This window comes from Vombatus ursinus, unplaced genomic scaffold, assembly GCF_900497805.2.
Source record: "Vombatus ursinus unplaced genomic scaffold, bare-nosed wombat genome assembly UNPS02014822.1, whole genome shotgun sequence".
NCBI classification, from domain to species: domain Eukaryota; kingdom Metazoa; phylum Chordata; class Mammalia; order Diprotodontia; family Vombatidae; genus Vombatus; species Vombatus ursinus.
In genome coordinates, this window is record NW_020954600.1 from 14,635,098 (window position 1) to 14,662,563 (window position 27,466).

Sequence of the window (27,466 nt, forward strand, 5' to 3'; positions counted from 1 at the left end):
CTTTTAGCGGTGCCTTCTTGTCCCATGCCTCGGTCTCCCCATATTGCTTATGACCCCAGACATCTGAGGACTAGCTGGTTCTTGGTGACCGCTGAAGGGAGTGCAGGAGGGAGTGGGCAAACAGGACAGTTGTTATTATGTTAAATTAAAAACACAAGGGGGAGAGGGGAACTACCTAACAGCTTAGGAATCCACATACAATCAGTTCTGCTTTTTAAACATCTACATTTCAACAGACAAGTTCCTGACACTTTCTTTCCATACTTTTTTTTTTTTTTAAAAAGAGGCATTAATGGACCTTGCTGGATTTGTATATAAAGTCCAAGCCTCTGATCCGTAAGAACAGGAAATCGTAAAGTCATACGCTATTGTCATGCCAAATCAGGGACGTAACGGGGTACATAGAGCAGTAAGAATGACAATCAGGACAGACCCGGGTTTGAATTTGGACTTTGATTTTGGATTACGTGTATGATAGTGACACAAAGGTCCTTGAGGCCACCAGGCTGTTCCTGTGTCTATAAAAAGAAGCTAATTCTACCGGTGGCATAATCAAAATCAAAGGAGATGTGTGCGATGTGTCATAACTAGAGAGGAAGAAAATGATGTTGCCATGATGTATGTTTTCCCTTCTTAATTTCACTTCCTTTTTAATTTTTATTTCATAAAGAAAAGCCTTGCTTTAAAAAAATTTAAAGTTGACATTTTACAACAATTTGTCACTTTTTGATGTGTTTTTCTGGAATGTTACCAGATTTTTAGTTAATATATTTATAATAAAATTGTAATCTTAAGACTGTGCCAAGACTGGCAATTTTGAGCATTCCATCTTCATAATGCTGAGATATGAGTATTTTTCTAACAACCTCTTTGAAAAAAAAAATCAAAGCGAATTTTTAAAAAGTCCTGTTAGCATGTTTCATTTTCACACTTGCCTCTGGTTTAGGTTTCTTAGAAAGAGAAACTTTACAGCTCGGAGTGTGGACAAGAACTGCACTTGATTGAACTGAGCTTGAACAGGAAGTGAACAGTCAGAAGACCTGTTCTAGTCCAAGGTCCAGGTCCACAATTTCCTAAGCGCATGAGCAGCAAGTTAAAAATGGGTAGAACTCTTACTAGTGTAGGAAAAGGGCTGGAGGGATAAAGAAACTTGGCTTTGAGTCCCGACTCTGGGAAATAATTTGCCCAAAGTCATCTCTCATTTGTCAATGAAGGGGATCATACTGGATGATGTCTGAAGCACCTTCCAGCTCTGATGCTCTATGTCGGCTACCCTTCTTTGCCTGGATGTCCCATAGGCACATCCCAAAGAGAACCCCTCCTTTCCCTCCTAGATTCCCTGTTTTGTATAGGTCACTCTCACTTACTCCCCATGGCCAAAAACATTCTGCTTGATTTCAGAAAATCCTGCAAAGACTTACATGAACTGATGCTGAGTGAAGTGAGCAGAACCAGAACATTGTACATAGTAATAGCAACATTGTGCCATGGTTAGCTTTGATAGACTCAGCTCTTCTCAGCAATGCAATGATCTAAGCCAACTCCAAAAGACTCATGATGGAAAATGCCATCCACATCTGGAGAAAGAGCTACACAGTCTGAATGCGGATGGAAGCACACTGTTTACTCTTTTTTTATTGTTTTGTTTTGTCCCTTCCTTCCAGTGGTTCCTCCCCTTGGTTCTAATTCTTTACAACATGACTAATGTGAAAATGTTGAATATGAATATATATGGACAGCCTATATCAGATTACATGCTGTCTTGGGGAAGGGGGAGGGTAGGCAAGGGGATAAAATTCAAAACTCAAAATCTTATGGAAGTGAATGTTGAAAACTAGAAACAAATTAATAAAAAAGTGAATGTTGAAAACTAAAAATAAATAAATTTAAAAAACATCCGGCTTATGACTTCATGTTAATTTTCAGACACACAAAAGGTATATATATATAGAAGCAAATATTTTATTTATCACAGTTTCATATCTTTAAAAAAGCAATATTTCAAAACTCACAATATAGATTATACATTTTATTTTCAGATACACACAATCACTCTCACATACACAAATTATATAAAAATATTTGAAACCCGATCTCCAAAATACTCAATAAAGATGTTTGGGTGACTCTCATAAAACTGACCCAGCAATTTCTTCTTTTCTTTGGCAGATAATTTTGAGTCCTCATCAATCGTTTTTAGCAAAGACAAAAGCTCTTCCTTAGTGGCTTTCTGGGCAAGGCTGTAATACTCACTTTGGTCATGTCTCTGGCAGAAAACATAGCCTTAAACAAAAGGGAGAAATTTTCAGTAAAGTTCAGCTTTTTTTTTAAACTATAGAAATATGCCATTCAGGCAATATTTCATAAAACAATGTATAAACTTTTCCCATCTCATTAAAAACAAATCAAGCCTTCAGTCATCACAAGGTCAAATCCTAAACTTGTACCCTGATTTACTAACTCTGGCTGAGCTGCTTCTCTTTTTGGGGCTAGGCCCTTCCAACCTTTTCAGCCCTCAAACCACCCATGGTTCTGGCTCCCCACCTCCAGGTGAGAACCTCCCCTCATATCCAACAGACAAAACTGAGGTCGGCCACCATGAGCTCCCTCTTCTCCCCTTTTCCTCATCCCCGATCAGTCAAGTGCTTTTTACCACCATCTCCTCCTTCACCCTTGTTCCCCTTGGTGAGGCTCCATCTACCTACTCAAGCCATCCCATCTCCTCCAACAGACTGCTCCTGTCCTCCCAACTCTTTCACTTATTTTCAATTTCTCCCTGTCTACTGACTGATTCCCTACAAACATGCCCATGTCTCCCTCATCCTAAAAAATACCTTCACTTGATCCTTCCCTCCCCACTATCATTCCATTTGTCTTAGGGCTTTTGTGGCTACACTCCTTAAAAAGACCATCTAAAACAGGTGCCCCCACTTTCTCTTCTCTCACTCTCTTCTTAACCCTTAACAATCTGGCTGCCAATCTTATCATTCCACCTAAATGGCCAACTGTTACCAATGATCTCTAAAAGCCAATGGGCTTTTCTCAATCCTCCTCCTTGACCTCTCAGCGGTCTCTGATACCATCTTTTCTGTGTAGGCCTTTGGGACCCTCCTTCTCTTGGTTCTCTTCCCTCTCCTTGGCTGGAACCTCATCCAGAGGATCCTCCACACAACTCCCTATAGTCCCAGGTGTCCCACAGCACCTGCCATTCCACAGAACCCTTCTGTCCTGGGCCCACTTCTCATCTCCCTCTGTACTACTTCCTATGGTGATCTCATCAGCTCTTATGTATTTAATTACCATCTACACTGTTGACTCTCAAACTCTACCATCTTGACCCAATTTCTCTGCTGACCTCCAATCCTGCATTTCCAACTGCCTTTCAGACATCTCAAATTGGATTTCCAGTAGACATCTTAAACTCAGTAGGTCTGAAGCAGAACTCATTACCTTTCCCCCTAAGCACCACTGCCATTACTGCAGAGAGAAAACTGTCCTCCAGGTCCCTTAGGCTCACAAACTAGGTGTCATCCTGGACTCCTCTGAAATATCCAAGCTGTTGCCAAGGCCTGTCCATTTCACCTCTGTAACATCTCTTGAATACATCCCCTTGTCTCCTCTGGCCCTGCCCCCATCCTGGTGCAGACCCTCATCACCTCATACCTAGACTATTGCAATAGCCGCCCTGCCTCATCTCTCCACTCCAACCTACGCCCCATTCAGCCACCAAAGTGATCTTTCTAAAGCAAGTCTGACCACATCATCCCCTTAGTCAAACTTCAGTGGCTCCTACTACCTCCACGAGCAAACACAAAATGCCCCAGTCTGTCATTCTTGCCCTTCATCCCTAGCCCCCTCCTACCTTTCCCGTCTTCTTATACCTTACTCACCAGCTCAACGTCTTCACTCCAGTGACACTGGCCTCCTGACTGTTCCATCAACAAGACCAACTCTTGGCTCTGGCTATTTCCTCTGGCTGGCTGTCGCCCCATCCCTGGAATGCTCCCCTCCTCTGCTCCGACTACTGATCTCCCTGGCTTCCTTTAAGTCCCAACTAAAATATCTCCATCAGAAAACCCTCCCCAAACCCTCCAAATTCCAGGTCCTTCTCTCTGTTAATTATTTCCTTTTTATTCTTGTACGCAGCTTGTGTTTGGACACATTTATCCGCACACTCTCTCCCCCATTAGACTGTGACCTCCTGGGGGAGGGACTCTCTTCTGCCTCTCTTTATGCCCACAGTGCTTTGCACAGTGCCTGGCACATAAAAGAGGCTTAATGAATGTGGACTGATTAAACATCTGAACCCACAATTCGGTAAAAGCCTACCTCCCCGAAGCAGTCACTTCTAAATTCACACTGGTTTTGGCGGAGTGTCTGGGCGTCTGATGCCCCACAGAGAGTCACCCACAATTACCTGCGTCTCTACCTGGATCTCCTCCTCTCTGTATGGCCATGAGTCTGTCACTGACAATCTTGTGTAGCGTTCCTGGGATCTTAAGAGACAGAATGGACAGCATTCAGGCCACTCAGCTCAACTCTCTCCCACGGCTCAGCTCCGCTCAGCCACTTTCAGCGCTTACCTTAAAAACATCTTTTTGATGATCCACTAAAAACAGCACCAAAAGGTCCGTTTTGCCTTTGGATAAATTTTTGTTGTTTACAATTGCTTTAGAAAACACCCTCTTCACGACCATCCGATTCTCGCTCTACAAAAAGCCAAAGCCCACAGAGAGAACAGGATCAGTGCCTCAGGGTACTGCATGCATGCCCACTGTAGGAGCTGCCTTTCTAGCACTTGGGGAAGAAGGTGGAGGCCCAGGCGCTAAAGCACCGACAGGCCAAGGCTTACCTCTTTCTGTAACTTAAATTCAGAAGGACGTGCTGCAATGGCCATCAAGTACAACAGTCTTCTAAACTCCTCTCTCCTGCTGGAATCCAACAGCTTCAGGCAGAGCTGCGTGGCTTCCAATGCTCTGTCTGTTTTCCCATTCACTTTAGCCAAGAGAGAAGATGAGTTTTAGTAACCACAGAAAGGTGAAAAGAAAGCCAATGAAACCACTAAGTTCACCCACAAAGAGCCATGCCTTCAAAAACAACAACAAGAAGTTCCTTTACGGAGTACAAAGGTCTGTTTTCACAACCGCTCTCTCCAGGAGTCACGATCAATGGTGTCCCCTCTCACACGAGTGTCCGGAGGAGTATCAAACAAAGCTCTGCACAAGGGACCCCTGAGACTATCCAGTCCAACAGCCTCGTTTTCCAGATGAGGAAAGTGACACTCGGAGAAGTTTAGGCGCTTGTTCGAGGGCATGTGAGTAGTGAACACCAGAGTCTGCTTGGAACCTAGGTGCTATCTGTAAAATGGGATGATAAGAGCCCCTGCCCCCCAGGGGTGCTGTGAAGAACCAAGCACAGTGCCTGGCACAGAGTAATCACCACGTAAGGGAGGCTGTTATTATTTATCGTCAGTACCCTCATTCGACTCTAGAACCAGGGCTCCTTCCACCGTCCACACCAAACTGGCTCAAACAGGTGAAACGATTGTCCTACTAACAAGTTTCACAGCCTCACAGCGACTGATGCTCAAGCGGCCTGGTCCCCTCCCTCATGCTGCCTCTCTATCAAAGCAAAGCAGTTCTGAATCTTCGAAGTAGTAAACTGAAGCTAAGTTTTACCACATGCTATACTTGACACTCTGACACTTATCTAACTTCTTAGCTGTGTGTGTGTGTGTGTGTGTGTGTGTGTGTGTGTGTGTACGTATACAATTTTTTTTTCTAACAAAAGTAAAAAAGATCACCAAGATGGAATGGCAAAGGTCCAAGGCACGTGCAATCTAAAATCTTTAACTGGGATCACAACCCTTTCTGCCTTGATTCAGCAAGCATTCACAGAATGCTCACTGGTGCCCAAGCACTGGTGTTCTCAGCCTCCTCCTCCTCCTCAGAGGATAGGCTGAGGAAGTCCTCCATGTGCTCTCAGCTGGTCATGCTGAGGAACTGGGCTCTTTTGGTGTGGAGGCTGGTTGGGAGATGCAGCCTAAAGTAAATTCCTGCTCTGGGCCTGAGTTCCCAGTGAGCCTTCCATGGGCACAAAGCTAGGCTGACCTGCGAACCCACAGGTTTCACATCCATCTTTTCTCTACAGCCTCTTCCCAATCAGCTTAAAGAAACTCTGAGATAAAAGGGTAAGTCCAGTGAGTCACCACGAGAAAGTATCTGTGGGCTGAGGACAACAGAATTGTGGCTCCTCATACCAACTCCCATGAAAAAATAAAAACTTAAAAGTAGAGTGAGTCTGTGGATCTGGCAATGGACTCCCCCCTTTGAATAGCCTGATTAATCAATTTTTTCCCAGTTAATCCAAATGAAATTTAAAAGGAAGTATTTTACCATACTTACTTAAAATCTGAATCTATACACTTTTTTTCCTAGCCTACCAGAAGATACTTAATATATGAAGAGAAGGCTATTAATTTACTATCAGTAAAGGATATGTTTTATTTTTCCAAGAAATGACAGATTTGTAATAGTTCCTCCTTCCAATTACCCCATGGTTGCAATTTGCAATTCATTTTGGTGGTAGCATCTGTGGTCATGTGACCAAGTAGGGGCTGATCCTGTAATTTTGGCTTCAATAACACAATGACAGTCCACCTGAGCTATACCCAGTATAAAGATAATTATTTTGTTATGTATTCTTTTGGAAAATAATTGTTGCAGAAAACTATGTCTATATTCTGAGAGCAAGTGATGCAAAGGGAAAGCATGTATATGTATAATTAGGGTAAAGTTTGAGGAATGATGATTTGTATCAGGGAAAAACCACTACTAAAGTTACATTTATTTAGCTTATATCAGGTTTTTAAAAGCATTTGCTGTGATTGGGAATTTTAACATGCTAGATATTTCTCTCTCAAAAAGAAAAAAGAAAACCTTTAAATCACTGAAACTGTCATTTAATCAATCAACAATCATTTATTAAGCACCTACTATGTACCAGGTGATAGGCACTGAGCATATGACAAAAGTGAAATAATTTCCTGGCTTTATTCAGACCTTATATTCTATCAGGAGATATGGCATTTATATATTAAAACACATATGAAATAAACCTAAAATAATTTTTTAAAGAAAAGCACTAGCAGCCTTGGGGTGCAGGGGGTAGAATTAGGAAAAGCTTTTCAAAGAAGGTGGAACTTGAAATGAATTTGGAAAGAACTTAGGGGTTTTAGGAGGGAGAAGGAAGGGCGTGCCATCCAAATGGGAAGGCGATCTGGTGCAAAGGTACAGAGATGGGAGGTGAGGGTTGTACAGAGAAGGTTAGCCAGGCGCCAGTCTGACTGGACCAGGGCATGTAGGAAGAGGAGTGATGTCTAATAAGGCTACAAAGGTAGGCCAGAGTAGGGAATGAGATGGCTGGGCCCGTGCTTACAAAAATCCCTTTGGCAGCTGTGTCTAAGATGTCCTGGGGCAGGGAAGAGCCCTGGGCTAGGATGGTTGTTTTGTGAGGGGACAGGTGATCTTGAGATAGAAGCACCCACACTTGGCAACTGCCTGGCCAGAGATGAGTCGAGGATGAGTCTCAGGGCAAGTGGAGGACTGTGGTGCCTCAGCAGAAAGAAAGACCTCTGTAGGGAAAGGTGGACAGGGTGGGATGAGAACGGGTTCTGTTCTGTTTGGGGCATGTAGGGTTGGAGATGCCTCCGGGATGTCCAGTCAGAAACGTCTAAGAGCACAGAGGTCCAGATTTTGGCTATGGCCGCTATGGCGTGGATTCACCTGGCTTATCTGTTAACAGGTTTGGTTGTTTTTTTTTAATTTTTTTTCCCTTTCCTACATTTTTAATTGAAGGGAGTGGCCAAGAGAGAAGGGGTTAGTAGTAACGATGCCAAAAGGCCATTGTACCATTTTTAAAAATGCACAGAAGAGCACATGAATAAGCAGGACAAGTTTGACAGGAACATGCAGAGTTCCTCGTATACTTTTAAGAAGCTGCATGAAATTAAGATGTAGGTTTCACATAGAACCTTCTTTTTGTGTTCTGCTGCAGGGTCTGTGTTTACATAAAACAATATATGTTTTTAAGTTCAGGAGGGAGTTGGTGAGGTCAGAGTGAAGCTTGGGAGTGGGAGAACCAGAAAAGCCTAAAGGTAGTGACAGACAGTGCCAAAGGTTACAGAGAGGTCAAGGGGGTGAGGAGACCGCTGGGGAGAGGGATAAGGACAGGAGGGCGGAACAGCAAGAGGAGACAAAACTGGGCCGTTTTTTCTGAGTTCCACTGTGAAAAGGACGACAGCTATAGGATGAGAGCTCAAGGGAAATGGCAGAATCATAGGAGGATCTTTTAAGGGCAAGTGAGGCTGGGTGTGTTTGAGGGAAGGAACTAGTAAGAAGGGAGAGACTGAAGGTTGGGGGCTGGAGGAGGCAGGAGGCAATGGGATCTAGGGGTTGCTAGCTTTGGTGAGGAGAAGGGCCTCCTTGTGAGAGATTGCACTAAAGGAGAATCAGGGCTAAGACAGCAAAGGGGAGAGGAGGGGGCTCACAGTGAATGGCCTTTTTTTCCGGCAGCTCAGGGTGGAGGGAAGGGTGGTATGGGAGGCTTGAGGAGACAAGGTGGGAAGTGACACAGAATTAATCTGGGAAGAGTAAAAGGACTTCCTGGCTGAAGAGAGAGTTTAGTTGAGATTACTCCATCCGGCAGCACTCAAGGACAGAAAGCCAGATGGTGAGTGTTACGTCACCCAAGCTCGGCCTAATGTGACCGACAACTTTTAAACACCCTGTACCAATTACATAAAAACACTGGCAACAACATTCTAAAAGAAAAAGATCAGCTGCAAAACACAAAAGCAAACGGAATTTTGTTGGTTATTAAATATATACCTTTGAAAATGACCTATAGATAATTTGGAGCTTATCATCTTTATGTTTTTATTTAAATGTTTGGGTTGGGTCTTTCTGGGGGGGGGCTTACTACCTTTAGAATAAAGTAATTTAAAATATCATGTGCCACATAAATAATTGCTCACATTCATACAGTACTATTTTTGCAGTTTTACAAAAGTACTATAAGAGTTTTTTTTTAATATAAAAGTACTATAACAATCCTGTTGAGATATTATTCTTCCCCTTTTACAGATGAGGAATCTGAGGCTTACAAACATCAAATGACTTATCCCATGTCACAGAGTAACAGTCAAGAGTCCAACATGGGTCTCTTGATTTCCGTCTAACACTCTTTCTCTACTCAAACACATTTTATAAATCCATTATCTGTAAGAACGCAATACCAACTTATGTTGTACGTTCAAAAATATAGAATGAATGGTACCCAGAGAAGAGATCTAGCCAGCCACTACTAACTATGATTTGTAGTTATAGCTGTAGAATAAGCTAGCTTTGCCATATCAAATGTGTGTTCAATATCTAGCTTATTTTGAATCTCCCCTAATTCAGTAACCCAAATTTATAGGAGTTGTTTGTTATTAAAATGTAGGAATGTTAATGGGCAGTTCCATAGGTTGATTTCTCTATCATGTCAGAAAATCCATTTTTCTCTCCTGTAAAAGACTAAAACACAAGGACTATCGAGTTTTTGCTTACCTAGGAGTTCCGCAATCCCCGTGTGAATTTCAAATAAGTGATTTAGCAAAGGTTCCCTATTGCTGTAGTGTTTACTAATGGTATCAAACAAGAGTGCTTTCCACACATCTCCTTTGTCTGGTAGCTCAGGAAAGTTTCTGCTGAGCTCCACCACCATCTGGTCTGGAAGGTATTCTAAGCAGTCAGTTGCAGCAGAGAGCCATTCATCATCCCTAGAAAAGCAGATAGTGTTAAAAACTACAAGACCAAGTAAGCAAGCACACCAGAGTTTTCTCCTCCTGAGACCTCCTCGTGGCGGGGATGCTATGCAGGCGGGGATGCTATGCCGGGCCGGGCTCAGGCTCTTGCTGGAAGGATGGGCGTCTGGCATGCCACTGAGCGATAAATCCTTGGTCAGTGCATTGCCAGACAGTCAAAGAAAAGTGCAAAGGGGCCTTGGATCATTCTGCTATGGCCTCCTTTTCTCATCTCCCACCATCCTCTTCTGTAAATTTTTCTGACGGGTTTAGTTGCTGACTTCGTGCCGTACGCTGCTGCCCCATCTGCTTAGCCCAGGCAGTTCTTGGACTTGGTCCTCTTACTCATGGCAAACCTTATTTCAACTTGCTGCAACCATCTTCAGCTTCTGCAAGGATGGCAGCAGAGAGGCTAAAAAGCCCACAAAGGATGCCAAAGGCTGCACCATTCTTCCCTTCTCATCGCTGGTCCTCAAGCGGGAGATCTCTAAGTCAACATCCTACAGAAGGAGCGGATCCTACTACTATGGATAGTCTTACTATGACTGAAGTCAGAAAATAAAGAAGAGGGAACTCAGTGGAAGGAAGTTCACAGGTTCTTGGTAAGGCACACAAAGAGACGGCTTTATCACCTTTCAAACAGCAACAAGCATTCTATAGGACACTTGGTCATTTTGCTTTGAAGTACTTATGGAAACAAGCAACAAAAATCTACAATAAAGATAAATGTAGCTTAGGTACTAACTTCATCTGTCATAAAAAACAAAGGAGAAAATGAATGAACTATGAAGAATGAACCTATGAAAAACTTTGTAAGGCTTCCCAAATTAAACTGATATAGTTTTAGACGGTGAGATCAACGTAAAAGGTAAATATAAGGGAAGATGATCAAAAATGTTGGTTTTATATTATGAATATTTTATTCAAGAAGAGAGTAAGAAAGCTCTAGACATCAGGGAGAGTGGAAATTGCCTATATCTTGACAGAAAACAACTGATTAGCAATGTGGGAGTCATTTCTGACCTCACTGTTGATGGACAGTCAAACTTCTTCAACTGGCTAGAGCAAAGATTAAAACCCACCAAATTAAAAGGGGAAGGGCATGTAGTTTAAACAGTTGTAATCTGGCTTAAACTAGCTAGTCATGGCCCTTTCCCCTCAAATGGGGAAAAAAAATTTTAAAAAAGATATTGAGAAAGACTATCATTGAACCCTTCTATGCAAGTTGAAATAAGGTTTACCATGAGGATGAGGACCAAGTCCAAGAACTGCCTGAGCTAAGCAGATGGGGCAGCAGCGTACGGCACGAAGTCAGCAACTTAACCTGTCAGAAGAATTTACAGAAGACGATGGTGGGAGATGAGAAAAGGAGGCCATGGCGGAATGAAGCAAGTCTGCAGGAAAGTCGACTGGAGGTCTGGCTAAACCCGAGGAGACCATAAGCATTTACAAACATAATGAGGGCAAAACACTGATAAAAATAAGGAAGCTCTGTCAATATCTCCATAACAAACGTCCCTTCATCCACAACAATGGGCCAACCATAGCTGGAGGAGCAGCCTGAGGAAACAGAAACTTCAAGAAAGAGAAAGGAAGCCCACAGGATCCCCCTGACTGGAGGCAGAGCAGATCCACACTGCAGGGGGACAACTGTGGGGGGCACTGAGAAGCTGCTGGGAGAAAATCATGGCCAGTATTCATCCAAATAGGAAATCAAGAAGATGCCAATAAATGACAACCACATGCCTACATTAACAATTCGCTAAGAACTTAAAGAATACCCCAGACATCAAGAACTCAGGCATATCCTGATGAAGAAGACAGGAACAGGGGGTCTTCTCAACACTCTACAGAAGACACAGGGACACTCCACTTCCTGGTCTACCACAAGAGGGGATTAGGCGAGATGGGTCCTTTCCAGCTCTAAACCTGAGATCCTATTGGGCATACAACTCATTGAAAAGGACAAAAGACTTGAAATACCACTGTGGTTTTTGGCTATGAAAAAATAACACAAACATTTGTTAAGCAGTTACTATACTGAATGATCCCCTCAATATTAATACCAAGCAAGGCAATACCGATACAAAGCAAAACAAGACCCAGATGCTCAACAAAGGTGTGGGCCAGCGTCAAGGAAAATGTCTGGACTCAAACGGAAGGATTCTCTTCAAGAGAGTTTCTCTTAAGGGTCCAGTGAATGACATCATACTGATTTCTTCAGGCCCTGGAACCCAAGTCAGGTTTTTAACAACCACTGCTCTAAATCATCCACACAGAAAAAATAAGTGGATGGAGAATGCTTACGGTCGAGCCAGGATGGAGAGATGGAGAGATGGTTAAGCTGGTCTACCAGTACATCCATTTCAGAAAGACGTTGCAGGTGGATAATGAATTGTGCCCAAATCAAAAGGAGAAAAAGAGCAGGCGAGAAAGAATTTGGGAAATTGTGCAATGATTTAACAATGCCAGCTTACTCCCTAAAGCCCAAACCCATTTAAAAAAAAAAATCAGTACTCTTCCGGTGATGTGTGTTGCCATCTCTATGCTAACAGATGGCAACACAAAGAAAATTCCCAACATTCTGCAACTGGAAAGGACTTCACAAGTCATAAGCCGACTTTCTCATTTTATAGATGAGGAAACCGAGGCCCAAAGAGGTGAGGTAAAATACCCAAGGTTATACACAGTAACGACAAAGTCTAGAGCTATGACTAGATTTTCCTGACTCTGAATGCAAGCCCAGTATTCTTTCCATGGTGTCAGGCTGCTTCTTTCTAGAGCTTATGGTACAATTCATGGTCTCTCATTTTTGCTAGGAGAGGCAATCTAGGTAAAGCTTTTTTTTTTTTTAAAGCTAATTTCAAATTAATATTAATAAATGTTAACTTCAGACAGAAATAGAAAGTAAAATTTTTTTAAAACACCAGCAGGAAAGGTAAAATAAGATTTTTGTACATTTGAGTATTTTCTTTGTTAAATTCAGTAGGAGAAAAAGGACCACGAGTGAAGAAATCTGGGTTCTGATATTCATTCAGTTCGTAATCTCTGTAGAATTCAAGATCCTAAAAGGCACTGACCGATTTTCATTTTTGTCTCTATCTCCCCAGAGCCTAGAACAGGGCCATGAACACAGTAAACACTTAATAAATATTTCCTGATTTCAGTGTAAATGTGTTGACTCCTAGAAAAGTCACATAACTTTAGGGCCTCAATTGTACCATCTATAAAATGAAAGGATTGATCTTTGGAGGTGTCTGTCAAACTAGGTGAAAAGGTACAACTTTATAAGTGGGCTTGAACCAGATTAAAACATAACTGGGAAATGTTTAATGAAATAAATAAAAATACAATACACTATAGATAATGTTAATTTGTGGCTTTCTTTGAATTTGACACCACCCTAGATCACTCCAAAATTATACATTAACAATCTATATCCAAAAAAGATACAGAAAGTTACTCTGATTAAGACTTCAATTATACATACTTACTAACAATCAATTAATCAAAAGGGTGTGTAAAGTTAGAATTAACCTAGTTGACCAAGGTCAACTATCCCTTGCCATTCAACTGTTAATAAATTCATTGACATGTGGTACTCAAAGGGTTGATTACAACTAGGCTAAAAAAGTTAAAAATTGACTGATGTTCCAGTAAAACATAGTAGGCTTTTTGAGGGCAAGGGCTACCTTCATGTTTGTATACCTAGCAATGTGCGTTGCTGATCTTAAGTGCTTTAATAAGTTTGTTGAATGCTATAAACCTAAGAACTTACTTTCAATTAAATCTTGGTATAAAATGTCAAACTTGTTAGGAACTTATGAAGTTCTCTATCTTAGTTCAAGTCTTACTTTAAGAATCCTTGTAAAACTGAGCCAAAATTGTAGAAATAATTTAAAAATTCGGCCAACAAAGTTCATTGCCTTCAGAGTATCACTGTTGTTTGAGGCTGCTCAGAGCCTAAGAAGAGGCCAGGCTGACCCCTAGGGTAAGAGATGAGGTTGGATGGCCAAGGATAACAACTTTCTTTGCTTGATTAGGGAATTATCTATATGTAGAACAGAAAAATCATAAAGTTAGAACTCTGGGAAACAGAGTATTAGTTACCTGAAGTCACAAAGCAAGTTGGTGACAAAATGAGAAGAAATCAAATTACAGATATGTCCCAATGACCTGTCACTATGCAAAGGAATAGTAAGCTGCTCTAACTTCTTGGAATTCTATGGATGACTTAAAAATACTCTGAAAATTATCAACATGTATACATACTGCGAGTCACTATAGGCCTTGAGAACCCCTCGGTCCAAATAGTTACTGGTGTTGATCAAGTCTGGCTGTGCCTTAGGGTGAGGAACCTTGAGTGCCATCTCTTGATGCTGAAGCAAGGAGTCAAGGAGGGGGAGGTCTATAAGCTGGAGCAAGCGCCCAATGGTTTCTTCTCGCCATACTTCATTAACAACTACACAGGGAAAGCAGCAACAACCAGTGATTATTAATTCAAATGGTTACTATAGTATTTCCTTGGCAGACTTAAGTCAATAAGGTAGTGGCCATTAAAAGATATATAAACTTTACAAAATGCTCTCTTCTAAGAAGGGGAACAATTAATGGTTTGTTTAACGTGTAGGAGAATAGACTTTGCTTTCTACTGTACAAAGAATGTAAAGAATTCCAGTTGTCCAATCTGTCAGATAAGAGATCAAGTCACATAACTCATGTTAATAAGGATTTTGAAAGAAAGAATGATTCATTGAAACTAAAAAATAGCTCTGAACTACTGGCTGCAGATTATTCCACTCAGGGTTTCTACAACTCTGCTGGAGGGGGGAAAAGTCATTATGCTGCATTCCACTAACAGACAAGTAAACTAGTAAGTCAGAGAATGAGAATCTAAATACTGGGATAGGTTTGTGATATGCATTTCTAGTTGATCTTACACCTATTAGAATTGGAAAGGAAAATTTTTACGTTTGAGAATGCATTTAAGTTATAATTAGCTGATGTCATTAAGTTATAATTAACAAAGTTACGTGCAAAATAGACTTCAGTTTTGACTCTCTGCCAGCCAATATAACAGCAGCCAGTATTCTTCAAGAATGGCTTCACTGATTTATGCTTTAAAGAGATAATAGACTTCTATTAGAACTGAAAAATACAGACAACTTCAACACAATGTTCCCTCTGAGCTACTTCTCATAAAAGACTAGGAAAATATCAAACAGATGACATTAATAAGGAAAAAATAACTCTAATCCTATTTAAAGACATTTTCTATTTCTCGGCATGTATCATCTCAGCTTACCTTGAGGAGACAAATTTGTGGAGATATTTACATGAGGAGAGTTAGCAGGCTTTAAACTTAGATTTTCCCACAGATCCTCTAAACTTGTTGATTTCAAAGCCGATGAATTAATTAACGGTGTCTTCTCGTATCTTAAAGCAAGAGATCTAATTTCAGAAATCAGTGCTTACAAACTGAATACAACCATCTTCCACAATTGTACAAGCTGCACTATGACTGTATCCTGCTCACTGGTCTTTTTTGTTTTTCTTCATTTGAGAACCGAACTGTCAACTTCTAGTACAAGAATGGTAGAACAGGTAGTGGCCCTGAGCTTAAAGTAAACACCCCATTAACCCAATTTCTAAGCTGCATTTTCTAAGTAGCCCAGAGAAAATGTGCCTCTGCCCTAATTCGCCTCTCAAGTTCTTTTTTTGGCATCTCAGTTCTCAAGCTGGTGATTTTGAAGCAAAGAAGATAAACAATGCAATCTAATGAAAAAAGTTTCTAATATATTTGTCACTGTCATGTAGTTTTGCAGTTGAAAATATTTAAGACTCCCTATTTCACTCATCCTTACTTACCCAGTAAAACTTAAACTCCTTCCAAAGCCAAACACATTTTATAAAAAATAATTTCATTTGAAAATACTTTTCATAAACTTTTTTCCTTAAATATTATACTATTAAATACAGAGTTCAATGAGTCCTTTGTATTAAGAGACCACTCACAGGCCCAAGATTTTGTAATAAAAAGGTGCAGAATGACAACTACCTTTTTTTTTTTTTAAAAGAGAGAGAGATAAAGTCCGACCGCCCCCCACCTGACTGAGGCCCTGGCCACCAACCTGGAAGGCGCACACGCTCTGTTCTCCTTCCCTGACTGACCGTCCTCTTGGTCAGGCCCGGCTGTGAACCTGTAGAGGCTGCAGCTGCTGTCTTCAAACACGGGCCGTTTGTCTCTTCCAAAGACTTTGGTGGGGACGGCTTCAAACACTCTGTAGTCCATTAATGCTTGACATACTCTCACAACTTTGGCGCGAGGAATATCTACATCTCCAAAAAACTTATTCTGAATCAGATGAGAGAAGACAACGTCCACAGCATCTGAACCAATAAAGCAGTCATTGTGCCGTTTTAAGTGGTGCCTGCGTTTCTTGACTTCCACTTCCGTTTGAAGGGTGTTTATAATGCTGCTCCAAATATATGTGGCCCCAAAAGGCTTCTGTGCCACACTGAAACCTGGCAGTGAAAGGAACACAGCAACTAAGGTTCAGGGCAGACAACCACCAAACAATGACAACTGCAAAGTCACCTTTCAGGACCGGCTGTGAGGACAGATCAGCTCTCAGCCTGGTCTTCAACAAGGAAGGTGAAGACTTAGAATTGTGGGAAGAACACTGAACGGTCATGAGACCTGCCAAAGGATGAGAGACCCTAGCTAAGTCCCCTCACTGAGTCTTAATTTATTCACTGATTTAAAAAAAAAAAGTATTAAGGGGGCAGCTAGGTGGCACAGTAGAGAGAGCACCGACCCTGAAATCAGGAGGACTTGAGTTCAAATCTCACCTCAGACACTTGACACTTACTAGCTGTGTGACCCTTGGCAAGACACTTAACCTAATTGCCTCGAGCAAAAAAAAAAAAAAAAAGTATTAAGACTAATCAGGTGGGGAACCTGCAGCCTCAAGGCCACATATGGCCTTCTAGGTCCTCAAATGCAGCCCTCTGACTGAATCCAAACTTCACAGAACACTTGTTCTTAATAAATCCCTTAATAAAAAGATTTGTTCTGTAAAACTTGGACTCAGTTAAAAAGCCGCATTTCAATCATATCTGATTCTTCATGACCCCATCTGGGGTTTCCTTGGCAATGATACTGGAGTGGTTTGCCATTTCCTTCTCCAGCTCATTTTACAGGTGACATTCTGAGGCAAACAGGGTTAAGTGACTTGCCCAGGGAACACAGGTAGTAAATGTCTGAGGCCAGATATGAACTAAGGAAGATGAGTCTTCCCGACTCCAGGCCCAGTGCTCTATCCACTGTGCCACTTAGCTGACCTAATTATATTAGCTAGGATAAGAGTAGTAACAATAATAATAACTAACATTTTTATAACACTCTCTTGGTTTGTCCTTACAGCAGCTTCATAAGTAGATGCTATCATCATCCTCGTTTTATATATGAGGAAACTGAGTCCCCAAGACTTGCCCTGGGCCACAAAGCAAGTAAGTGTCTGAAGTAGGATTTGAACTCAGATCACCTTGGCTTTAAGTCTAGCATTCTATCCACTGTGGAGAACACTCTATCAAGGTTGGAGAGAGAAGGCTGGAAGTGGGAAGAAATAAGGAAAGGCTGCATACAACGAGTAGCATGTGAGTTAGCCTTTAATAAACATGGAGGAATTAAATAGGTAAACGGGGTGAAAGGGAAGGCACACCAGGTATAGAACTGAGTTAGCACAGGACAGAGGCCGGAAAGTGCCGGGTGTGCACATGCAGGAGACACAGCATTCTCCAGTTTGGCTACAGCAGAGTAGAGGACGGGGACTTCAAGGATTCCAGACTGTGGAAGATTTTCGATGCCAGGCAAACGGGTCTAGATTTGACTTGGTAAGTAATAGGGAGCCACTGACTATCTATGACCATAAGAACAAGACTGGCTCAGTGCTTCGAGGTCAGTCCTGTGGCTGCACAAGAGGGAGCAGAGAGACGCTACCAGAGTCTAGGAGATGGGCAGACAGGAAAAGCAGTGTGGACCAGGACTATGTCCTCATTATCTGTGAGTGGCACAGAGGAAAAGAATTCGGAAATGTTTGTGACTCTGATTCTGAGGTAAAGGACCAATACTGGAGGGCAAGCACTCTGTCTTGACAGACAGAAGGCAATAAGAAGGAAGAGATGGCTGGGGGATGTGGTAGAGGCTCAGCTTTGGACATACTGGGTTTGAGCTGTCTGCTTGGGGCTCAGTTCTGAAGGAAGTTTAGTATATTGCTCTGGAGCTCAAGAAAGAAAGGTCAGCCAGACCTCATCTGCCTCTAGGGAGCAGAGAAAACTACTGTGGGACTGAATGAGATTAGATTCTTGACTTTGACACAGAATAAGCTCAAAGAAACTCAGACCTGGCCAACTCTGAGTTTAGGAGCTAAAGCAAAACTGTAGGCAGAAGCAATATGATTTTTAAAAGATTGGGATATTAATGCATTGTTGGTAGAGTTGTGAACTGATCCAGCCATTCTGTAGAACAATTTGGAACTATAACCAAAGGGCTATAAAACTGTGCGTACCCTTTGACCCAGCAATGCCACTACTAGGTTTATATCCCAAAGAGATCATAGAAAAGCAAAATGGACCTATGTGTACAAAAATATTTATAGCACCTCTTTTTGTGGTGGCAAGAAATCGGAAATCGAAAGGATTCCCATCAACTGGTGAACGGCTGAACAAGTTGTGGTATATGAACGTAATGGAATACTATTGTGCTATGAGAAATAATGAGCAGGATGGCTTCACAAAAACCTTGGAAGACTTATATGAACTGATGCAAAGTGAAGTAAGCAGAACCAAGAGCACACTTTAAAGTAACTGCAATATTGTATGATGATCAGCTGTGAATGACTTAGCTATTCTCAGTAATACAATGATCCAAGAAAATTCGGACTTATGACGAAAAATGCTCTCTACCTACAGAGAAAGAACTGATGGTGTGAGTCTGAATGTAAATTGAAGCATTTTTTGTCTTTTTTTTTTGTTTTTGCAACAAGGCTAATATGGAAATATTTTTGCATGGCTTCACATGTATAATCTTTATCAAATTGCCTTCCCCAGGAGGAGAGAGGGAAGGGAGGGAAAGAATTTAGAATTCAAAATTTAAAAAATCAATGTTAATTTTTTATGTGTAATTGAGAAATATTCAATGAAATATATTAGAAAGGTTTTTTTGGGGGGGTAAGGGCAAAGGGAACTATTTCAAGGTTCTGTTTCCCATTTTTCTTTGAATATAAATTGTATTTACCCATGCTACTGGATTTCTTTGGGTGGGATGAAAGTGTGTGTTATATAAGAAGAAAGCAAAAGTAAGAGGCAAGGCTTTTAGCTAGAAAGAAGTCAAGGGAACTGGGCCTAATCAAGAAGCATGTCTGAAATCCACCATTTAACAAGCCACATTAATCAATCACCTACTAAGTGGCCAGGGCCAGTGCTAGGTGCCAGAGGAACAGAGACAAAAAAATGAAACAATCCCTGTCCTCAAGGAAATTACATTCTTAAGGAGAGAGAAATATCACACATCTGAGTGTATTCAAAATAAATACAAAATAATTTTACTTGACGAGGGGAAAAGAATCAGGAGGAATAGCATGTAGGTCCTGGCATTTGAGCTCAGAGGCCATGGTGAAACAGAATGAATTCCAGACTGGAAGGCAGGCCATGGTAATGGTGTGAGTGGACAGAAAGTATATGAAAAAGAGCCACAAGGCCAGGCTAGCTGGACTGGACGGGTCTCTATGGTAGTACATGGAAGGGAATAGAATCATTAGGATACCTTCTCACTCACACACTCACACTGAGTTAATTCTCTTAGCTTTTGGTTACCCATTTGGGTAAGTTACTTTTTGCCACTGAAACTCTTGAATCCAATACTCAGGTGGTCATCAAGCCTTTACTTGAGGTTCTCCCAGGAGGAGGGCTCCACCAGCTCCCCATCCCCTGCAGCAGCCTGACTTCTGGGAAGCTTTTCTTTTACATCCAGGGGTCTAGCTGCCTCTGTGCCCATTCTCTCTGCTCTTTCTGTGCCTAAGGAGTTGATGCTTGTTGTATCTAATGTGTTTTATGTTACAGACATTTCAGAAGCTTAATAAAACAGAATGTTAAGTTTTAGGTAGGTCACTGGAACTTATATTTTGTTATACAATTCACTATAGATGGTATGGTAAACGATTTCACCATTCACTCAGGACAAATCTATCATGGAGATGCTAGTGACTGCACTGTTTTTACCAGAAACAATTACTGGCCCTGTATAATAAGTGCGCGCGCGCACACACACACACACACACACACACACACCCCCATTACCTATAAACTTCTCAAATATCCAAAACTAACATTATTTTGAACACTTCAAGCAACAAAATACTAACTTTTTGTATTTATTTATTTCAAAAAACCTTATTCTTGTTGATGCCTTTGTTTTCCTATCACATCCTCCTTTTCTCCCTACCCCAGGGGCCATCCCTTTAAACCAAAGAATGAAATGGAAAAAAAGTTCAGTAAGACCATCAATTGTGTCTGACAGCATATTCACTTCACTATTTTATGCCCATAGTTGCTGACCTCTGCCCTCTTCCCTCCCCCCAAAAAAAGAAGGAAGGGAACTTCCTCCAGATTGATCATTAGAATGGACGACAGGTCACTGGGTCTGGGTTGGTTATTTGCTCCCACTGCTGAAGCTATGGCACACATTGTTTTCCAGGTTCTGCTGACTTCTCTTTGCTTCAGCTAAAGTTTTCCCATGCCTGTCTGAATAATATTCTTTATTCACAGCACAACACCATTTCAGCACAAGCATGTGCCACAACTTTTGCAACCTGTCTCCAATCAGTGGGCACCTACTTTGTTTCTAGTTCTTTGCTACCACAGAAAAGCATGACAGTGACTGTCCTGCAGAGAAAAATGCACTAGTAGAGGCACATTCCCATATCCATGAAATAGCAGGTCTAGCTCCTACCCCCAGTGAATCTTCTGGTTGGTGTGGGGCCTTTTTGACTTCTTAGGGCAGGTGCCTTCTGGGATCTCTGGGTAAAACCTTCTAGTCCCTGTTAAGCATAATTCCAAATGACTTTCCAGATTGGCCTATGGCTCCATCAGAGTACTAATGTGGCTGTTTCTCAAAAATTCCCAATACTGACTATTTCCATCTTTTGTCAGCTTCACTAACTTACTAATGAGACTTTACTAAAATAAGAGCTATTTTGATTCATATTTCTCTTATTAATGATTTATAGCAATGTTTCATATGCTTGTTATAGCTTGTAATTCCTTTTTAGAAATGCTTGTTCGATATCTTTTGACCGCTTATCCACTGAGGAATGGTGCTTGGTCTTCTGTATTTGTATTAATCCCCCATATGTCAAACATTGCAAATTATTCCCTTGCATATCAGGCCTTTATCTAAGACCTAGGTTGCCAAGCTTTTTTCCTCCAATTGATAGTCTCTGTTCTTATCCAAAGAGTACTGATTTTACTAATGCAAAAACTTTTTAATTGGAATTTTTTATTTTATTTTTTATTTTCTTTTGTGATCTTCTTGTCTTATTAAGAATCCTTAGCCCAAACAAAGGCTAACATTACATCCTGAAATGATTAGGAAGATTGTTTTCAAGAATCAAAACCACATTTAAAAGCTGAAAGCCATACCAAATAAATACTTGTTATGAATACCTGAATAACCATGTCTAGCAAAAACAAAACAAAACAAAAAACAAACAAAAAACTATGTCTAGCAGCTTCCAGTATGAATTCTGAAGAATGCTTCAATGGCTCTAATCCAGGAGTGGGGAACCTGCAGCCTCAAGGTCACATGTGACCCTCTAGGTCCTTAAGTGCGGCCTTTTGACTGAGTCCAAGTTTTATAGAACAAATTCTTTTATTAAGGGGATTTGTTCTGTGAAGTTTGGATTCAGTCAAAGGGCTGCACTTGAGGAATTGCCTCACTGGCAACAAGGACAATATGTGCAATAGCATAGATTGCTACCCACCCATGGCTTCCTATCTTACGTATTTTTGTAATTTGTCATTCATGTCCTCCTATAAGTCCTCCATAAAGAAGATGAAGAAAATGGTAGGCTCCACGGTATCAATGTAGCAGGAATCATTCATCTGTTACACCTCTTTGGAAGCAACGTAAATGGTAACTGTCACTTTGAGGACAAAGACCACAAAGCAGTCTTTATTTAAGATAATTTAACTTACTTTAGGAGAACAACTCAACAACCAGACATGTATGACAGGATTACGAAGGCACTGTGATATGGAGGAAAAAAAGAATAAAGAACCAAAAACTGGGCTCTAAACCTGGCTGTATGGCATCAGGCAAGTCACTTCCTTCCTGCAATCTTCCCCCAAAATTCAGGCTTTTAAACCACTTTATTTTTGGCAGCACTTCTCTGGGGATCTCTGGGCTGGGCCAGGAAACTGAGTACACACACAGGGTTACCAATCTAAGGACAGTGAGAAAACAGAGGGGAAAAGGGAAGGGTCTGCATTATGGCCCAATCTGTACAATGGAACAGGTAAAGGATAAATCCCACTTACTCACAACTCGTTCCTTAAAGGTGAGAAGGCAGGACTTTTTATGGGATAGCTAGCTAGCTAGCTAGAAGGACATAAGATTAAGGAACAGGTTAGGGCAAGATATGTACTTGTGAAGAAAAACTCTGCTTTTCCTTAGTCCTCCAGGAATAACACAGTCCAGTCTCTTCAGGTCTTCTCCCCACTTAGACCATAATTCCTAACAAATGCATTCTGAGATGTTTCCCCTCAAGCACTACCACCTACACAGCCAAACCAGGTCATGTTCCTGCAGATACTTTACTACCTAATGCACAATGGATCTGGCCAATGGAGATGCCCAAACCACACCAGGATAACCTGTTTTCTCAACATTGACATCAACAGGTGAGCACTGACACCCCATCCACAGACTAACTTAGCTTTCTTCTTATCATCTCATATCAAATAAAAATTAACCCATATTCAGCTAAAAGGCACCTTAGTAACTGTGATGTATCCCACGTCAAACAAGACTGAAAGGAGGCCAGAAACAAGGCATAAATAAGAATATTTACTATCAAAATTCAAATTCCACTCCGATTGTTATGTTAAATACATGCCACTCAAAAGTTTTACATTCAGTATTGCTCTCATGATATGTACTTTCTCTATGGTTTGAGGATTCCACTCCCAAGAAATGTAAGGCATGTCTACAGCACAAGATGGGAATCATGTCAAGATTTAACCATGTCAGAAGACAGGTTTCTGTATAATTTTGTATTCTGTATTCTCCCCTTTCCACCTGCAGTTCTCCCTGGTTTCAACTGCAGGAAACAAGATGCCCCTCTCAGGATAAACTCAACACTCCTAATCTCAAGCCCGCATACCACCTTCCTTGGCCTCCTCTCTCCTCAGCCAAGAGGCTAGAGGGGAAGTACTAAATTCCTCCCCAGACCTCCCTTTATAAAGGGCAGAAATTGGACTTCCAGCTCCCTCCACTCTCCATGTAGTGCTGTGCCTGTTTTCAATTCCTCAGAAGGCACTGGGCCAGAAAGGACACCCTCCAGCAGGTCCTACCAGATCACTAGATCATAAAGGGACCCAAGAAGACTTCTGGCCAATCCCTTCATTCTACAGATGAGAAACCCGAGGTCCACGGGCTAAGTAACTTGCCCAGGTTGTGTCACACAGAGATGGCAGCTCCCCATTCAGACACTCACATAATCCCTTTGACTCCCCGGCCTTCTAGAGTCATATCTCCTTCTACCCAAGGGGCCAGGGACAGAGAGACTGAAGTGGGCACTGTCGTTGGTAACACCGGAGTCATAACAACATACCTGTCTAACCAAAGCATTAACGTTACCGCTATGTTCCAAACCTTATTATACCAAAACGGACACTGGGGGCCTCAGACAATAAAGGTACTCATTTTAATGAGTATATATAATATAGCACATTAAAAAAACTCTGCATTATAAATTTGGCCAAAACCAAGGGTCAAAGTTAACTATAACTAAATACTTCTCTCCTGTTTACCCTTTCCTAGGGCTTATAGCTAGAAGAAAAATAGGATATTATCTAGTACAAACTCTAGATAAGGAAACTGAATCCCAGGGAAGTGAAATGTCTTGTCCAAAGACATAGAGGGTAGAAGGAACGGGGCCCAGACTTTGAACCCATGTCTTCTGACTCTAAATCCTGGGCTCTTCCTACTAATTCCATGTTGCTGCTTCTGTCCTGAAGCTCAGAAAAGCATCAGATCAAATAAAAGCTTCACAGAGAACCTCAACATAAGCCATAAAATCATTGTCCAAAATGGGAAACGCAAGCTAGTCTGACTCAAATCCAGCCTGAAGCTTTCCTTTTCCGTAGACCACAATCCCACAGACCACAAACTATGTGGTATGAAAAAAAAAATGGCCCTCTTTGTAAAAGGGCTAATCTGGCAGCACTGTAAATACACCACCTCATACAAAGCTAGAAACCCTGTAGACTGCCAATACTAACTAGGATGAGAGGATGAAAGCCTTTGCTGGTCACTCATTAATTGCCTCTGCCAACAAAGGGGTGTGTATTGTATTTGGGGGTGTTTGTGATAAAGACTGGGATACTATATATAAATGCAATAGCTTTAAAAGAAAAATTAGAAAAAAGAGCACTTGTGGCTAGGAAGGACTGCCATTTAAAAATGTCCATGTCACACAGAAATCACAACAAAGGCAAGCCCTGGTACTCACCTTACTCAGGGAAATAAATGAGAGCATATGGAAAGCCCTTTGGGTTCCCGAGAAAAGTGAAACTGTTCAAATTCAAGGAATGAAGTTATTTCACTAATAGGTAACACGCCACCTTCTCAGAGATTCTGCCTACATTTAGAGATGAGTCCAAGATCTGCATTTTTTACAGGTCCTTCCAGCCCCCTCCCCTCCAAAAAAGCAGAAATCCGCAGGCACACAATCAGATGAATCTGAATTCGGAAAACATAAGTAGCAAAGGAAATGAGGGACATTCAAATTTATAGAGTATATTTAACACTTTATATCATATTAAAACATATATAAAATGTAATTAAAATTATAATTTCTCGGCCCCTTAAAAAATGAGGTTTGTTTCACCTAAAAAACAAGAAATTTCCTTGAGTGTGCTGATCAAAAAGTTGATGAGAAGTCAAGGCAGAAGCCCCGAGGTGGCCCTAGACTAGAGTGGCTACTAGTCTTTCTTTTCTTTCTAAAGGGGTGAAGAAACAGGCAAAGAGACGCTTGCTCAGTGAACCAAGGCAACAGACCAAGCAATGCTAACTCCCATTGCTTTGCTCAGGTGATAGACTGAAGTTTTGTTCCACACCAAATAGTGGAAATGTGATGCACTCTACAAGCCAATGATCGCCCCATGTGGCAGAGCACAAGCCAGGTACTAGAAAGCACTCGCAACCGCACAGTCCCGAGCATGGGCCCATTGCCCATTGCACCTGGTCTTCAGGAACTATGCTGTCTTGGGAAGACTCAACATTCAGGCACTTCTGAGGAAGCCTAAAATAACCCACCCAAATAACACATTTTCTCTTACCTACCATCCCCAAACTGTACTACACACAGTAAATGGAGTGACCTTCAGATCAAGTTAAGATTGTTAGCACATCACTCTCCCTCCATCGGAGGGGAATGACCACAAAAATTTCTTACAGCTTTCCAAACAAGAAGTTTTAAGGCATAGGATGCCGCAGAAGTGTTTCAGTAAAATTCTATCATTCACAGCAGATGAATCCCCTTAAAATATAGGGGAAATGACTTATTAAAGACATTTCTTAGAAAAGCAAGACTCACAAAGCATTCTTTTTTTCTGTAATGCCTCTGTTAGTGTTTTAACAGATATTAAAGGCCAAATACCAAACTAGAGTCCCAGAGTTGGACCTGTAGGGCCACAACTTCCATAAGAAGGAACAAATCTCATGAAAGCCTAGTCTTAATGGGCATTTTGCAAATGAGAGACTTATTTAGGGATAGGGATCAGTTATGTGGTTAACCTAAGCCAGAGAGAGAAAAGAAAAAGTGGGTCACCTGGTCAAAAGGAAGGTGGTGATTTTATTTCATTACTATTTGTCAATACCATATTTCTGCAACTAAGGCACCTGAATCTCAATTTATTCGCTGCTGAACAGAATCGTAGGCATTATTTTCGCTAGAACAAGACAGGAGAAAGTTCGTTCAAGAACATCTAGTTCAGTACTATTTTTTCTTCCCCCCAAAATAAGGAAATACAAAGTCACTTGACCAAGGCAAACAGCCAGCCAGTAACTATTGGCATCTTCGATTTGATTCAGTTCTACAAGCACTTAGCAACCATATAATGTCAAAAAAGAAAAAGTCCCTGCCCTCCAAGAGCTTACCTTCTATTGTGGGGCACAAGGGTATGTATATTTGTGTGCTCATAGATACCAACAGATTCAAGGTAAGTAGAGCTAAGTACAAAATGCTTTTCAAATAATGCGGCTTTTTGGCACAGCAGAAAGAGCACTGCTTTTGGACTTCAGTTTCCTCATCTATCAATCAAGCATTTATTAAGCGCTTACTGCCTGTGAGACAGTGGGAACACAATTCCCTTTAGAGACAAACGTAAAAACCTCTTCAGCCTAAGGAGCTAATAAAGCGCTTTGCAAACCGCAGGGTCCAATCAATAGCCCGCTATTGTTATCAAGGTATAGTTCGACGTGCTGAAGGGAGGACGCCCGCAGTTGGGGGGGGGCTCCTCAACTGCACCCCCGCCCAGGAGAGGGGCTGGGGGGCGGCCAGAAAGGGGGGTCCCGGGAAGCTGGGGGCGTCGTTCGGCGGGGCGCCCCGGGAGGTCCCGGCGGTTGTGGGAGTGGGGGAGGCTCAGGTGAAGCCGCGGGGGAGAGGAGGGGATCAGTGCCTCCTCTCCCCTGCCCGGAGTCCTTCACGGGGACGCGACAACGAAGTCGTCCCACTCCGCTGGGCTGCCCGACGAGCCGAGCCCGGGGCGGGGGTAGGGGCGGGGAATCAAAGCGAGGGAGCGCGAGCTCCGGGAAGGAGCAAAGAGCGCGAGCTCAGCCGGGGGAGGCGGCGGCGCGAGCTCGGGGTGGAGAGGGGCGGAGAGGAGCGGTGAAGTGCGGAGAGTAGCGCGAGCTCAGGGCGGGGGCGGGGGGTAGTAGCAAAAAGCGCGAGCCCGAAGTGGGGGGAGGAAAGGAGCGTGAGTGGGGGCGGGGGGCAGAGCGAGAACCCAAAGCAGCGGCGGCTGCGCGAGCCTCGGGTAGGCTAGGACCCCCCGCGGCGCGGCGGCCGGCCGGCCCAGGGCCAGCGCGCGGGCTGGCGGGCGGCCGGATCGGCACCTAACGGCCGGAGGAGCGAGCGTCGCCGCCAGCGGCGGCCGGTAAGTGATCCCTGGCAGCAGCCCGCTCTCGCTCAGCCTCGCTCCCTCGCTCGGTGGGTCGGTCCGGCGGCCGGCCCTCGGCCCCTCCGCACTCACCCGGGGGCTTGTCCTCGGGGCTGTAGAGCGCCGAGATGTGCAGTGCCGCCGCCTTCTCCCGCACCGCGCACATCGCCGCTCCCGGCG

General features: G+C 42.4%; 1 protein-coding gene across 1 annotated transcript; it reads right to left on the bottom strand.

The window, feature by feature from the left end:
* Positions 1 to 1,938: 1,938 nt before the first annotated feature.
* Positions 1,939 to 27,466, bottom strand: DEPDC7 (DEP domain containing 7). The gene is made up of 9 exons (XM_027837666.1): positions 27,380 to 27,466; positions 15,976 to 16,369; positions 15,150 to 15,280; positions 14,117 to 14,306; positions 9,609 to 9,820; positions 4,853 to 4,995; positions 4,584 to 4,709; positions 4,418 to 4,496; positions 1,939 to 2,283 (listed from the first exon to the last, which is right to left on the bottom strand). Exons 1-9 carry the CDS (start codon positions 27,450 to 27,452, stop codon positions 2,069 to 2,071), a joined length of 1,563 nt encoding a protein of 520 aa, XP_027693467.1. The 5' UTR covers positions 27,453 to 27,466; the 3' UTR covers positions 1,939 to 2,068.